Raw genomic sequence first — 14,251 nt, 5'->3', positions numbered from 1 at the left:
TTTTCATTATTAATGTTTTTGTAAATAAACACTTTCATTACAGCGAGCAAAAGACGATATTAACTTTTCGCTTCTTCAATTAAGCCCGGGTAACAGTCAAACGTCTTTTCGAAATATTCTGAGGATAGATAATGTCGTCGATTGGGACATAGTTCGCCGAAAATATCGCGCGCAATTTGGAGGAGAAATCGAGAAACCGTTCGATGGAGAAACAACGCTTGTTGAAATGGCTTAAACAATAAAATTGATGCGATATTCTATTACTTTTGCATGCAATTTGTCTTACATATATACGTATAAATTTTTATTATGACCTTATTTTATATTGCAATATATTATTTGTAATGAATAAAATACTTTCTACAGTTTTGTACGTTCTCTGTGGGATACATATATCACTAATAATAAAATATACGTATCTGTGTCATAAATAAGCGTGTGAAATATTATTGCATAAAAAAATGTTCATTACTTTTATCGTATCTCGTTTTTCCCAAACGGCGGTTGTGCGTTGGTTTCCAGATAAAAAATACCTCGTTCATCAGAACTGATAAATTCGCCCATAACAGCGGTATTGGAATTATTGCATTTACCTAGTTGAAAGTCTATCCAAGTAGCGCACTGCACTGCGATAAATCCATTAGGATGCACGATAGACTCGGCAAAAAATTGATGTGATCTACCGTGACTGCAATACTCTGCGAAAATGCCAACTGGGTCATTTTCGTTATTCCAGATTGTAGAGAACTTGAATAAAACAGATATAAAGGTATACTGTACGAGATGAAAATACTGGACATCCAGGTTGTCTAAATGTTCCGCCATTCGGATAGAAATCTATGTGGCCAATAGGTCTGAGAAAGCCTAAACTACCGGCACAGGTATGAATAATATCCACAAAATTAGCGTCTGTGGGATCCAAGCGTTCTTCTGTATCTTTCAGATAGGGTGTCTCGTACGCTGGCCTGGCCGGATCGAGTCCGGTAATTCGACCGAGCTTCTTTGATACATAATTACCGACATATCCGGCTATATGAGCACCCAGACTGTGTCCCAAAATATGAATATTATCGAAGGAGAGTTCAGTCTCCGATGTGAGAAATTCTATAAACTCAGCCACGTATTCTCCCACCTGAAAAAGGACGTTTTGATAAAAAAAAAAAAAAAAAAAAAAAACACTTGAGAGAAAATAAAATTTTATAAAGGTCTTTACATTGATTTTGTTATCACTTCAATTATTTTTTTAATCAAAAGATGGAAAAAGGTTTACCTGACGTGTAAGTCTGACGGATGTTAAATATTCCTTGTTTGAGCCGGCGAACCAATTTATACAAATTACGTTATAATCCCCAACACTGAGATAATTTCGTCGAACGTCGTTTAGCCAAAAAGTATTTCCGTTATCTGTCCATCCGTGAACAAGAATCTTGGTTGGCAACGTATAATTAAACGGTGAATCCTTCAGCTGGGCAGTATCGCCCACTCGTAAAAAAACAGGTTGTTCTGTGTTATCCTTAGTATAAAGCTCGTAATTTAAGTTCTTTGCTTTGAAATCTAAATCCAGAATATTGCCAATCGTGACATGATCGGTTGAAACAACTGTAGGATTCAAAAAAACGTTTAAAATATCTTTCTCGGGATGAAGGTCCTGAATCGACGGCCGACGAACCGGAAGATCAGCTATATTGAATGGTACATCTAAAAAGTAAAAAAGGTAAACAAAATAATAAAAATATGGAAAAATATATAAAATGGATATTTTTGTCTTTAACTTATATAGTCGAAAAGTTATTGTATTATTTTATTACAACGTCGAAACCGGATATAAAAGAACTAAATTACTTAGGAACAAGAATATGAAGAACATTGAGAGAAGCATTGTGATACTTTTCGTTATCGTTCGAAATGAGTTCTTTTATATATCTCAAAGTTATGCAACATAAAATTATTCGAGACTCATTTTATCTTATTACCAATGCTGAATAAAGAAAATACAGATTGCTCTGTAAACTTCCGGCGTTTAATATAATTTGCCGTCTGCGATATGTCTTTTGTAAAAAAAAAAAACGAAAAAATAGCAGCGATTTTCTTAATCTACTGCTTGTAATACAGGATTGATATACAGTGTGTATACATATATATATATCTATATACATTATACACACAAAATATAGCGATTCTTACAGGTTGGGTTAGGTTAGGTTAGGGTTAGAGGTAAAAGTCAACGTAAGAAAAGTTAAACATATAGTTGACATTTAAAGATAAAAGGACGTTTAAATTTTAAATGGTTAAATGAAAACACATTGTAATGGATATAAAACAAAAAGTCATACAAAAATTCAATGCACAATTTGGGTCAAATTTAAAAAATCTCGAAGAAATCTACAATTTCCATCAACATCTCCAAGTAGAAAAGGATGAGATTGAAAAATCAGTTTGTATATACTTTTTTTAGTAAAACAAATTGTACGCAATACAAATATATTAGTGTTCTTATGTGTTGTGTTATAGTTATCGTTGACATCTACCACTACTCCTTCCAAAGTAAAAGCATTTGTTGAAAATATAGAACATATTAATAATGAAATTGAACAGTTGCGTGACACTGCTGCCGATCTTGAAAAAAAGTTTGAGGAAACGTTCAGTGAGAATGAGAAAAATTTACAACTGCAGGAAATTATTGACAAGATAGGTCAATTGGACAAGTCATTGTCTTATGCGTACTTCATCAAACATATAGAGGATATCAGGTAGTGTCAAAAGATTTGTAGTATATATTATATATATACACAACATTTTTGTATTTATTTAGCAACGAAATGGAAATGTGCCTGTCATCTGGTAATGACGAATCTATGATAATTTTATATACAAATTTGACAGACATTACTTGTCAATTGCAAACATCTGTGTGTCATCATCTGGTCAATTACGTTCACGAAACTCTGCATTTTTGGCACAATCTACTCAAAGAAAATTTATCAAAGTATACTGTTTCTCTTTTTTTGTGTTTACTTTGATTTAAATTGATATTTTAATCAAGCAATTTACAGGGAATACAATGAATTATTGAAAACATTAAAATGGCCATTTAGTGGAAGCAATGCTGCCGCGATAAATGCATCTTTACCAGAATCAATGATAAGATTTAAGATACTTACAGAATATCTCTTTCACCTGCAACTACCGTATCCTTATTGATTATTTTGTTATTGATTAAAAGAAATTGCACTCTATGTGTATGTGATCATATTATATTATTGTCTTTAATTATGTCTATTCAGAGAAGATATGGCAAAACCTGTGGTAACGTCGGTTCTTTTAACAGATTTTGCACCAGTTAGTTTGCCGATTGCCCTTTTAGTACGTCCTCTTCGACAAAGGTTTATTTATCATTTTACAGGAGCTAAGTTGACAAATCGTCAAGATAAACCAGAATGGTTTTTCACCCAGATATTAACATGGATCAAAGATCACATTCAATGGGTGCAAAAGAACATTCAACCTGTAGCGGATTCTATAAATTTGAAACACTTGGATACGAAGGTTTGATATACCAAATGAATCATACACTATTTTGCTGACATTTATACATTAATTGTGTGTGAATCGCAATAGGTCGAATTTATGCGTGCTCTCGTTCAGTTGGCTGTTGAAAAACTTCATTCCGAATTACCTATAGTGCAGTACGACGACATCTTATTCGCTCATTTAATAGATGAAGCATTAGGATTTGAAAGAGAACTGCGAGAAACCTTGTTATATCCTCAGAGTCAACCAGCTACTGTTTTTGTTCTTACACAAGCTCACATTTTTGTAAAATGGATTAATATGGAGAAGAAATGTGAATATAAAAGAGAAACTCTAGAAAATCTTTTCTTTCAAGAAAGATTTTACTTTAAGAATTATTTTCTTTTGTTTAGATGCAACTGAAAAAATGGATGCAATATTAAGCTCAAACACAGCTTGGGAAAGATTGGCAGGTCTTGATATAGATGACATGAAAGTTACCGAATGTGCAGACGCTTTTCTCACACTACTCACCACAATTTCTGATAGGTATAAACACCTGCCTCAACCTGGACATAGGTAAATACGAATGAAACATGTGAGATAATTGGTTACTGGGATATAGATATGATGAGTTAATAAAGATTGCAGTTTCTGGAGTTGCAATTAGAATTAATTGACGATTGGAGAGTAAGATTGTTACAATTATTACACGAAAATCATGACGATCCGTTAACATCACTCATGCCGCATATTCTTAATTCGCTACATTACGTTGCAACAGTTTTGGAAGAGTGGGGTGTGACAGTTGTATGTATTTTGTTTTTTTTACTTTTATAATGAAACAAAAAACTACAGTTTGAAAAAAAAACTATATATCTATTATTACGATTTGCGTAGCACTTTCTACAGCTGCAGTTTTTCAAGAAGCAGTTTGAAGCTGTAGAGAATGCTACTGACAGAGGTAATGATGTTACCGAAAGTATTGGAGAAGTAGAGGGCACCGTATTTGATGAAGCTGTAGCTCTATTGCAACGATTAGAGAAGGAACTGATTAACGAAATCAGTGACGCGGTAGCATTAGATGTAAAGGCAAAAAGCAGAGCTTATAGAACTGATAAGTATGAGGTTTTATTATGTGTATATCGTCTCGATTTATTATTTATTACTGATTAAATATTTTCCATTGTATCCATTTGAAGATGGTTTGCAATGCAGTCTTCGAAAGAAGTTGCTTCACTGTCGATAACGCCAAGCGGTTGTCCCATGTTCCAAGAGTTAGCAGCGCGTCTTCATAATATGCACAATGCTCTTGCCTCACCGTTATTTATTCAAGCTTGCAAAACTTTGGCTGCTCACTTTGATCAAGTACGTGAGTTACATTAGAAGCACGCTATCTCTCTTAATATTGTCACAAAACTCTTATTGAAACGTATTTTTTTGTAGTTTCTTTTCGAGGAAGTTGTACTAGTTAATCATTTCAATAACGGCGGAGCCGAGCAATTGCAATACGATATTTTGCGGAATCTATTTCCGTTATTTGGTCTTTATATCGACAAACCAGAATCACACTTCCCGTTGTAAGTCCGCTGTTTTATTTATTTATGTATTTTGATAAAAGACAATTTGTCAATTTAATCTCATCTAAATGTTTCAGAATCAAAGAAGCGTGTATACTTTTAAATGTGCTAATAGGTTCAGCCATGTTGCTTCAAGAAGCATTAAAGAATAACAATGAAAATACATTATCAGAAATTTTAGCAGACATTGGAGTGCACAAAATGTCTCCTGAGCTCGCTTTAAAAGTAATCGCGATGAGAACCGACATTTGTGTATAAGAAATTGTGTTTTTCAACATGTTCCGTAAAACTGAAATTTACTCTATGTATTCTAAATTAAACGTTATAATTTGTATTTTTCTGTATATAAATTATTTCAACTTGTGTGTGTGTACACATATTTAATATAATAAATAATACCTGAAACATACGCTTTCTTTTTCTCAACACATCAATGTTATTCCACCACTGTCAGCGCCTAACAATAGCAGTCGATTAAGAGGAAGGACAGCCATGGCGGTAAGAACACCTTTGAAAGCATCAGATTTTAATTTAGATGAAGAGAATGAAGCAGCCACATCTACAGCAGTGTACACGCCAATCCGATTCGCTGTTGTTCCTATGACTAATTCTTGTTCGTACGTTGCCATGCAATGAACAGGTTCTGTAGCACCCCTGAAAAATAATTCATAATGATGACAAGGTCGTTTTCGACATACGATAAATTTGAAAATAACTAATCATTTTTTTCGAATATAAATTTCTTCTCACTTGATGTGAAATTTCAGTTTTCCGTCTATTGCACTCCACACAGCAATAGTTTGGTCTAACGATGAGCTAACTATAGTAGTTTCATTTATGACTTCCAACTGCAGTATCTGTAACACGTTTAAAACTAATATATAATTACATGCCAAGATATATATAAATATACTTCTGGCTACAATACATATATATGACGAATTATTTATATTGTATAAAAATATTATCCACCTCGCACTCGTGTCCTTTCCAAGAAGCAATAATCAGGCCGGTACGAGTGTCTAGTATCGTCAAAAAGCCTGATGCTTGTCCCAAAACAACCCAATTACCGCTACGCGACACTGCGATACATCTAATCAAGCCAGTTGGGTTCATAGAAACCTGTGATTACAAATATAAAGTACGTGATTGAATCCAGAGCGAACGCATTCTAAATGTATAACAAATTAAACCGAAAGTAATATGTTTTAGATATATCTCGTCGCGTGCTTACTTTCATTTCATTAACGTACTGGAATGTTCGACAGTCAATAACTCGAACGGTAATATCTGTTGTCCCAACGAGAAGAGTTGTAGACGGGGAAGGACTCGGAGCTAATGTGTTTACAGGAGCAGGACGACTGCTCTCCGGACACCCGAGAAGCGAACCCATGAAAGGATCCCAACAATGAACAGTACCATCGCATGTCACCGCGTATCGTAAAGACTCTAGGAATGTAAGCGAAAGAATCGACTTTTTGTGTCCGGTATACGTGTATTGACATGATGAAATTGTACTCCCATCACCCTGATCAATTAACAATAAAATTAAATGACATTCAAATTAATGAGATATAAAATCTTGATGAAAATTGAACAACATATATCACACCTGGCTTCGTAAACTCCATAATTTCACAGTTTTGTCTCTACCACCGCTTATAAAGCTGTTTTCATTGTCTAATACATAAAGACATCTTATACTGTTCGCATGGCCACTGAAAGTTTGGAGCTTTATTTGCTTTATATCGAGTACAGTATCTTTTTCCGGTCTTCCGATCTCATGCTCCCAATAGGCCAGCCAATTACCGCGTAACTGTCTGCCAGCGGTTGCTGAAGCTTCGGTGCGATTTCCGCTAGTCTCTGTTGCCGCCGATTGAGATCTAGAGTCATCTGTTTGTATTTCGAATCTATTTCCTATCACAGAGATATTCCCGAAACTACAAACACCTTTGTCAACCGGGTCTACAGTTTCCTCGCGATCCAATACGCTGTACTTTTCCACATTATCTTTAACACAAATACATCTCATTTTTAATTGAAAAGAGAAAAGTGAGAGTAAACAAACATTGTTTTCTCAATACGTACCTGTATTCAGCAAAATTGTATCTCTTTCTTGCTCGTAATTACGACACAGTTGCTGTATGTGCTCATGATTTTTCAGTATTTGTTCCATTACCTCATTGTCAACACATCTATAAAAAAGCATATATGCTTTGTGAGCAAACTCAGCGGTGAACACAGCTTGTAATTCTTCGAACGCCTGTACGTAAAGTAGAGACGATTAACGCTTGCGTTATTAGAAATAAAAAAAGTAAAATCTTTATATTTAATCTTACTTTATTTTTTTGCAAATTCGATATGTCACTATTTTCTAAAACTGGAGGAGAGTACGAATCTGCAACATCTGTATCAAGTTTATTCCATACATAGATTTCAGATCCACCTTCAGCTTTCATCCTATGAAATATTAGAAATAATATATAAATCTTTCTCTCTCTCTCTCTCTTCCTCTTTATATAAATCGGTGTGTGTCAGTACAACATACAATGTATTAAACAGAATTAGATTCCGATATATTTATTTATTACCGTGCAAAATGGTCGCAAGTTGTTTTTTGTTCAAATTTATCCGACGGACCTTCGGTACTTGAACTTTTACTGAAAACCTTGTCAAAGGCAAGAAAAAAACGTTGAATTGGCACTATTAGATGATTTTTCGTAATTACACTGCCCAGTCGTGAGCCAAGAGTGAACATCGCTTCCAAGCATTTTTCAGCCAAGGCAATGCGCGCGAGAGCTCCGTTTGGAAATGTAAATCTCGCGGTTGACAATATGCGTACCGTGGGATGCAGTATAGATTTCACTATCGGTTCCTATAAACCGAAAAACAAGACTGTTTAAATTTTCTTACGTTGATGCGTGTAATAAATCATGTGAATAATATAATGTATACATTACATGAAGTACATCCATCACGGTAGAATCGCTAAGATACGCTGTGATGTGATTCAATAAAGCCAAACACGAGACTAGACCTCCTTCTAAATTCTGCGTCAGCTTTCTCTTGCACAATGCCAACAATTCGACCATATGTGCAAAATATTGTAGCAGTATAATCTGTTCTCCGTATAATCCTAAATGAAATAATCGAAAGGAATTATGTTTCTTTCTTATCCGCGCAAAGCCGTGTTTTGTACCGTACACACATACCGGCAATAGTGGTGAGACATTCTAAAACTTTAACGGCATTTTGATCACCAGCTAATATCGGTTTTGTAATATCTTCAAAAGACGCAAAATTATTTTTATCAATCGGTGTTAAATTTTCTTTCCCAGCGTAACACAGCGTGAGCATTCGTAAAAGATTTCGCGACAAGTGTCGCGCTGTGAGCACCGGACCGAGTCTGTGGGACAGCCAAATAACAGATTGCGCACTCATCTCAGAAATGGTGCATTCGCTCGGAACAGATCTTCGATAGATAGGATCCAATTGATCCTCCTCATATTTGATAACATCGTACGCGTGATCAAGCTCGCTCGTAGCAGAATCGTCTTCTTTCGTTTCCGCAGAACATATATTTTCAGAAAGATTACTACCAGCTTGAATATTCGCGGTGTACACACCAATGTAAGCGAAATCCTCACTGGACGTTTTACTACCGACGTTACAACCGATGCTACTAAACTCGGTTACTGATTTAGCTCCAATGACTGTACTTGATTGTTTTGGTATTGGAATTGTTGGCGATTTCGCCGAATCACTAGGCGAATGTTTATTTCCATCGTCAATCAACTCGTCGTTGATGTTAAGATCTATCGGTAATTCGATATCATATGGCGTACAGGTATTATTTAAAGAAATGCATGAATTATCTTCAGTTTCCATGGCAAATACTTCTGTAATACGTTCAATAAATATTTAATATTCAAGTCTTTTTCAGAGACCACTCTCTTATCGGACTATCAATTGTTTATTCGAGAAACAATATATCAATTACCTTCAACATTATTATCGGTTGTCATATCAGATGTACGCTCGTTGGTCGTTGGTTCAGAAAATGAAGCAACGTTGTGTTCAGTGTCCGCAAATGAATCTTCATCCAACGGAGATAAAATACCTTCCCCGTCACTGCACGGCCCACTTAAATCGCAGCTTCTTTATCAAATATTTGCAAATAAAATAAAAATATTAGCTTCACATGCAAAAACTTTTGTGTGACAGTAAGAGAGAGATATTCAAAAGTACATAATAATTTGATAAAATGTTTTATATGTACGCGCATTCTTTCTTTCTTTCACAGACACATCACAATTCTCTTTTTTTCTTACTTGAGATTCCCAGTTCTGCATGTACCGAGCGAACCCTGTACATAATCTTTGTATCCTCCTACCGCTTCTACCAAAGGGTTTACAAAATACTCTAAAAATCTTCGTAACCCTAGCCTGACCATCAATTTCAGTAGAAAAGTTCTGTGATACAATCGGGTGGTTCGAAACTTGGCCAGTATTCCCGCACTTAATATATCAGTGTACAATGCGGTATCCATAATAGAACCATTCTCGTACAATTTTATAATAGACGAGAGAAACGTATCGGCCGTATCTTTTGGTCCCAATGTTCTGCAATATAAAATAGAAAAGAGATCTTCGATAATGCGTTTTATATATATATATCTGAGATTAGAAAACTTACTTTGCGATAGGATCAAAGAGATGCCATACCGCCAATACCGCGCTATAAGGTTCTTCCATAATTTGTACTATGTGAGGAACTATTAATTGCAAAGTAGCTTCTTTAGCTCCGCCGGTGTAAGGTAACAATCGTTCCAGTTCCCTCGCGATTGCTTTTACTTTACATTCACTGATTTTACACAAATACTTGGTTTTTGTTTTAATTACAAAATCCACATCATCCTCAGTCTTTATGATAGAATTCAACTCCCGTATCAAGCCGTTATATTCTTGCAACATTTCTACAATGTTATATAAGTATCGATAATATTTGGAGAACGGAAATAAACTGCCAGATAATATCGGTTGAAGAAACTGATGCGCGGATGGTGGTGGAAGACCCATGTACGTTATCGTTGGATAACGAAATGGTATCTCATTTACCTGTAAATAAAAAATATACACTATATTATCAAGCGTTTGTATACAATTCGCTTCAATGAAACACGAGTAATAAGAAACATTGCAATTACCGTTGAAATGTCATTGGTGTTGTAACTCTTTGGTACAATGTCCGTCTGTAGTAACAAAGTCACAATGTTTCGTATACATTTCGGTAAATGATCCGCTGATGTTTTCAAGGTATTTAAACACGTAACGAGTCTTTGCGCGAACGACATTCTTTCAACATTCCATGTAGCGCGAAACTTGCCAGCTAGAAATATCTCTACTATCAGACAACCAAGTATTTGTTGTTCTTTGATACGTCCACTAGCTACAATTTGTTTGTAATTGGTGGACAAATCGTGCGACGCTAATGAGGGTTTGTAAACTCGATGATTGACTTTGTTCATGAAAGCGTGCATAGTTTCTACTTGCACGATCGCCGCAACGGGATTGAAATCTTTTGGAAGAACAATAGGTTGATTAACGGACTTATCCGATTTAACATTATCCTCTGAAAGCAAAGAACCTCTGGAACGACTCAACAGGCGACTCAGTACGAGAGGTGATGACCTCGATGCCGTAGCTGCCGTCACCGGTTGCAATTCTTCTTCCTCGACGCCAGAACTGTGATCTTCATCGTCGCTAATTCTAATCACTTGGTCATTCTCTACAATGTAACAAATTCAGTAATTTACTCAAGTAATTTACTCAAAAAATATCTAATTCTTGATAACAAAAAAACTCTTACTAGCTTTGTTCACGGATCGTAGACGAGGTGGCACTTTACCCCAATATGGAGATGGAATTATTTTTTGTGGATGCGGTTGTGTAAAAAGTTGTACAACTCCAGAATGAGTCAAGTCAGTGTGATTGTCAACTAACTGTAGACAAACATTTTTCGATTTTACCGCGGCGGAACCGGACAATCTATTTTTGAAAAAAAAAATACATAATATATATCATAATATATCTCAAAGCTATAAACAATTAATAATTCATTAAATAAAATAAAGTTTGTATACTTGTAACCAAAAGTCAAATCTATCCAGTGATGTAATCTCTCCGAAACATGAAAACTTTCCAATGCTTCTCTATGTTTTTCAATAAAATCCTCTGGAGAGGTTGCCCACGCTGGAATTTCTAAATCTGGCAAATCTTCGTGAATAGACTGTAAATATATATACGTATATATATATATATATATTTTTTTTTTTTTTTAAAAAAACATTAAAAATGTGTGTTTACAAATGTATATTTTACCTTAAATACATTAGGATCAGTAAAAAACTGTGGTATACATTCGTCAGGACTCCAATCGTATAATCTCTGAATCGAAGCTGGATATTCTCCAGGCACCCATAAAGGTCGTACGTGTTTACAGAGTACAGATTTATTATATCGACGTGAAAGATACACGTAATACGTAATTTCCGATAAAACATCCGAGACGTGATGTCCAACCTAAATAACACACACAAAAAGATGTCCCATTATTTCTTAATTTTCTATATAAACTTTTACAATCGATCGATTTATACCTCAGTTGACTGCGAATCAAATGTCAGGTCCAATTGTCTGTCTCCTTTATTCAACCGAAATTTCGACTTTGTTAGATCTCTCCAGTTTCCACCATTTCTCGATGTAAAATCTGTTACCCAAGGCATAACGTGATGACAACTAGGATCGCCGTATCTTCTACCGGCTAAATTATTCAACGCAGTTAAGTAATCAAAATTGCTAATACAGTTGTAGATCCACATCTCGCATAATTTCTCAATACTTTCATTTAAACCAAAATCTTTATTATTCAACCGAGATACACTATTTTTTTTATCGATGCAGATAACGTCATTAGTTGGACTTTTCTCTTTACTACACTCATCTTCAGGCTTCAGATAAATATTATCGCTTAATTTTGGCAATACCTAAAAACAAATTGATCTTGTGTCAAATTCCTTTTTTTCTTCCTTTATATATAAAATATTCTCTACTGTTCATTTTTTCGCAAGTAAGACCTGAATAGTAAAATTTTCTGTGACTAATATATCACTGAGCGTAATTTCGCCTAACGCAAGACCAAGATCGTGCAAATCTCTGGATAATCTCAGCAATTGATAAACTATAAACAATGCTTTTCCGTGACTGGTATTGAGAGCAGCTGGACTGTACATTACACATCTGAAATTAAACAACATCTATATATTTCCTTTTTACACGTATACACAGTAAAATACATTGCATTTATACTCACTCGCGAAGTGAATAATTGGCAGTTTGCTCATAAAACATTATAAAAGCAGATGTTGTTTCTACAACAAAATGAATTGGGACTAAATTGCAATGTGTTTCGGACAACGTTCCATTTGACACTGATAAAACGGTACCATGTTGCACTTGTATCAAAGTACAGCTATACATTCTATTTATTACTTCATGCATAATGGCAGTATCGCTCACATTAGCGGTAATATTAGACTGTTCTCGTTGTTCAACAAAATTCCAGGGATCTACAAAAATATTGTATAAAATTATTGAGTAACAAAACGATGAAAGATTACTTCCTTCCAATCTTCCACATACGTGCAAACCTAAAGAAACAAAATATATCGAAATATACATACTGTAATATTTTTTGTACGATTCTTTCCATAGGTTCCGATAATTGGTTTCAGCTACATAATGCAGTAATTGCGAAAACATTAATTCCGCCTGATTCTTTACGCTACTAGGAGGTCTTCCTCTTGGTAGTGGAATCGCATGTTTGTGCTGCTTTACATATACCTACGATATGTAATGAAAAAAACATTTATGTACGAATGTGTGAAAAAGTTCATAAACTATCTCTCTGATATATATTTAGCATGAGGAATAAAATATTACAAAAGTACTTTTGCATAAATTCTGAGCCACTCGCAGCCCAATTCATCGAGAGTGGGTTGCGCCGCGATTTCATCGCTGGACAGCCGATCGTGATTAATAAATGCAAACGGACCGATTATTAGTAATCGAGCAAGCCAATTCCTATGAACTGTCAGACTAATTCTTCCATCTGTCAGTATCATATATTTTGCTGGTACGAGTAAATGTTCCCTAATCACATCCATGTTTCGTCCATTTTATTCGAGCACACTTTCGTTCGAACAAAACATCCTGTTGCGTTCCCTTATTTTTGACATTTGTGTGTTTGCATCTGTCAGATATTACAGCTGTGTTCCAAAATTCACTGCCAATAATATACAAACATAGAGAAGACAGTGTGATTGGCTATCGTGTCGCTCCTAGCCGCGCGCAACACGTTCATAATCAAACTATTTTATCGATAGAGCCATAACGTATTGTGCGAATTCATGTATCGACTGTAGTAAAGACCGAAAACCTATTTATCGAGAACATTAATTAAGGTATGTGCCGCGCGAGGCGCTTTAGGCCAATTAGGGCGCTAGCCAAGCATGATGTGATGGAGTTGAGTTGCAGCGTTGTAGCAAGTGGTATAGCGAGCAGTGGTGAGCAGTTGGCACTGGTGAACAGTATTGGAGCAAAGTGGAGTGTCGTGAGACTTGTGGTCGATCTGATTGTTGTTATATCAGGAATTTGTTGAAATTGTCGCGTGAATCTTCTTCGTGTCAAAGTATAATTGTGACCAGTCTCAATATCGTCTCTCGTACTTTTGAGAATCAAACGCGAAAACGGGCGTGCACGGCAAGAAGAAACGATATCGTGGCGAAATGGGAGCGAACAAGGAAAGGTCAGCTTCATCATCGCTCACCGAAATCCCATGCGTACAAAAGACGATACTGTGAAACAAGAAGAAGTGACGTGTCTTGAGAGAAAAGAAGAGAAATATAAAGCTAGTGGAACTAGTCGATGAAGATAGTGTGATATAAAAAGAAGGAAATACAGAACAACCGTCGTCTTCCGGACGTGTGTCGTGTGTTATCCCTGCCACGACATTAACCTCAGGTGATACCGCCGCACGTTCCGTGTTATGATCATTCGTTGATAGACGTTTCATCCTCTATCTCGAATCTGTCAAGTAAACGA

The 14,251-nt window shown here is 35.6% G+C and overlaps 4 protein-coding genes across 7 annotated transcripts in view; 2 read left to right on the top strand and 2 right to left on the bottom strand.

Moving 5' to 3' along the window:
• Positions 1–474, top strand: part of LOC109857061 (serine/threonine-protein phosphatase 6 regulatory ankyrin repeat subunit A) — a 152,103-nt gene extending 151,629 nt beyond the window's left edge. Inside the window, exon 15 of the mRNA XM_020432985.1 lies at positions 44–474. Within this exon, the coding sequence (XP_020288574.1) occupies positions 44–235 (192 nt within the window). The 3' untranslated portion in view covers positions 236–474. The remainder of the gene's footprint in view (positions 1–43) is intronic.
• On the bottom strand, positions 475–1,879 carry LOC109856946 (pancreatic lipase-related protein 2-like). Its single transcript, XM_020432728.1, has 4 exons — positions 1,843–1,879; positions 1,271–1,698; positions 794–1,132; positions 475–747 (listed from the first exon to the last, which is right to left on the bottom strand). The coding sequence occupies exons 1-4, from the start codon at positions 1,877–1,879 to the stop codon at positions 475–477; spliced, it is 1,077 nt and encodes a 358-aa protein (XP_020288317.1).
• LOC109857047 (WD repeat-containing protein 81) lies at positions 1,616–13,432 on the bottom strand. Of its 3 annotated transcripts, none has more exons than XM_020432963.1 (23): positions 13,099–13,432; positions 12,832–12,991; positions 12,462–12,717; positions 12,226–12,388; positions 11,749–12,135; positions 11,471–11,671; positions 11,233–11,378; positions 10,959–11,137; positions 10,297–10,877; positions 9,786–10,207; positions 9,422–9,712; positions 9,091–9,248; positions 8,303–8,989; positions 8,051–8,226; positions 7,682–7,965; positions 7,430–7,550; positions 7,179–7,353; positions 6,703–7,100; positions 6,325–6,618; positions 6,063–6,212; positions 5,841–5,947; positions 5,501–5,744; positions 1,616–1,698 (listed from the first exon to the last, which is right to left on the bottom strand). In XM_020432963.1, exons 1-22 carry the CDS (start codon positions 13,312–13,314, stop codon positions 5,513–5,515), a joined length of 5,784 nt encoding a protein of 1,927 aa, XP_020288552.1. In that variant the 5' UTR covers positions 13,315–13,432; the 3' UTR covers positions 1,616–1,698; positions 5,501–5,512. The 3 variants fall into 3 exon arrangements, with proteins under 3 accessions (XP_020288552.1, XP_020288543.1, XP_020288533.1); XM_020432954.1 differs by having other exon boundaries at positions 1,622–1,698; positions 5,490–5,744; XM_020432944.1 differs by lacking the exon at positions 1,616–1,698 and having other exon boundaries at positions 5,489–5,744.
• Positions 2,169–5,453, top strand: LOC109857094 (RAD50-interacting protein 1). 2 transcript variants are annotated; one of them, XM_020433069.1, is made up of 12 exons: positions 2,169–2,434; positions 2,512–2,750; positions 2,813–2,986; positions 3,054–3,188; positions 3,285–3,546; positions 3,619–3,844; positions 3,924–4,089; positions 4,155–4,320; positions 4,411–4,631; positions 4,713–4,878; positions 4,957–5,090; positions 5,168–5,453. In XM_020433069.1, exons 1-12 carry the CDS (start codon positions 2,309–2,311, stop codon positions 5,346–5,348), a joined length of 2,196 nt encoding a protein of 731 aa, XP_020288658.1. In that variant the 5' UTR covers positions 2,169–2,308; the 3' UTR covers positions 5,349–5,453. The 2 variants fall into 2 exon arrangements, with proteins under 2 accessions (XP_020288658.1, XP_020288667.1); XM_020433078.1 differs by having other exon boundaries at positions 2,333–2,438.
• Positions 13,433–14,251: the final 819 nt, after the last annotated feature.

The sequence above is a fragment of the Pseudomyrmex gracilis genome, unplaced genomic scaffold (genome assembly GCF_002006095.1).
Source record: "Pseudomyrmex gracilis isolate BER0280 unplaced genomic scaffold, ASM200609v1 scaffold_4, whole genome shotgun sequence".
NCBI classification, from domain to species: domain Eukaryota; kingdom Metazoa; phylum Arthropoda; class Insecta; order Hymenoptera; family Formicidae; genus Pseudomyrmex; species Pseudomyrmex gracilis.
Note: the sequence above shows the minus strand (reverse complement) of the source record. Positions and strands in the feature narration are given on the sequence as shown.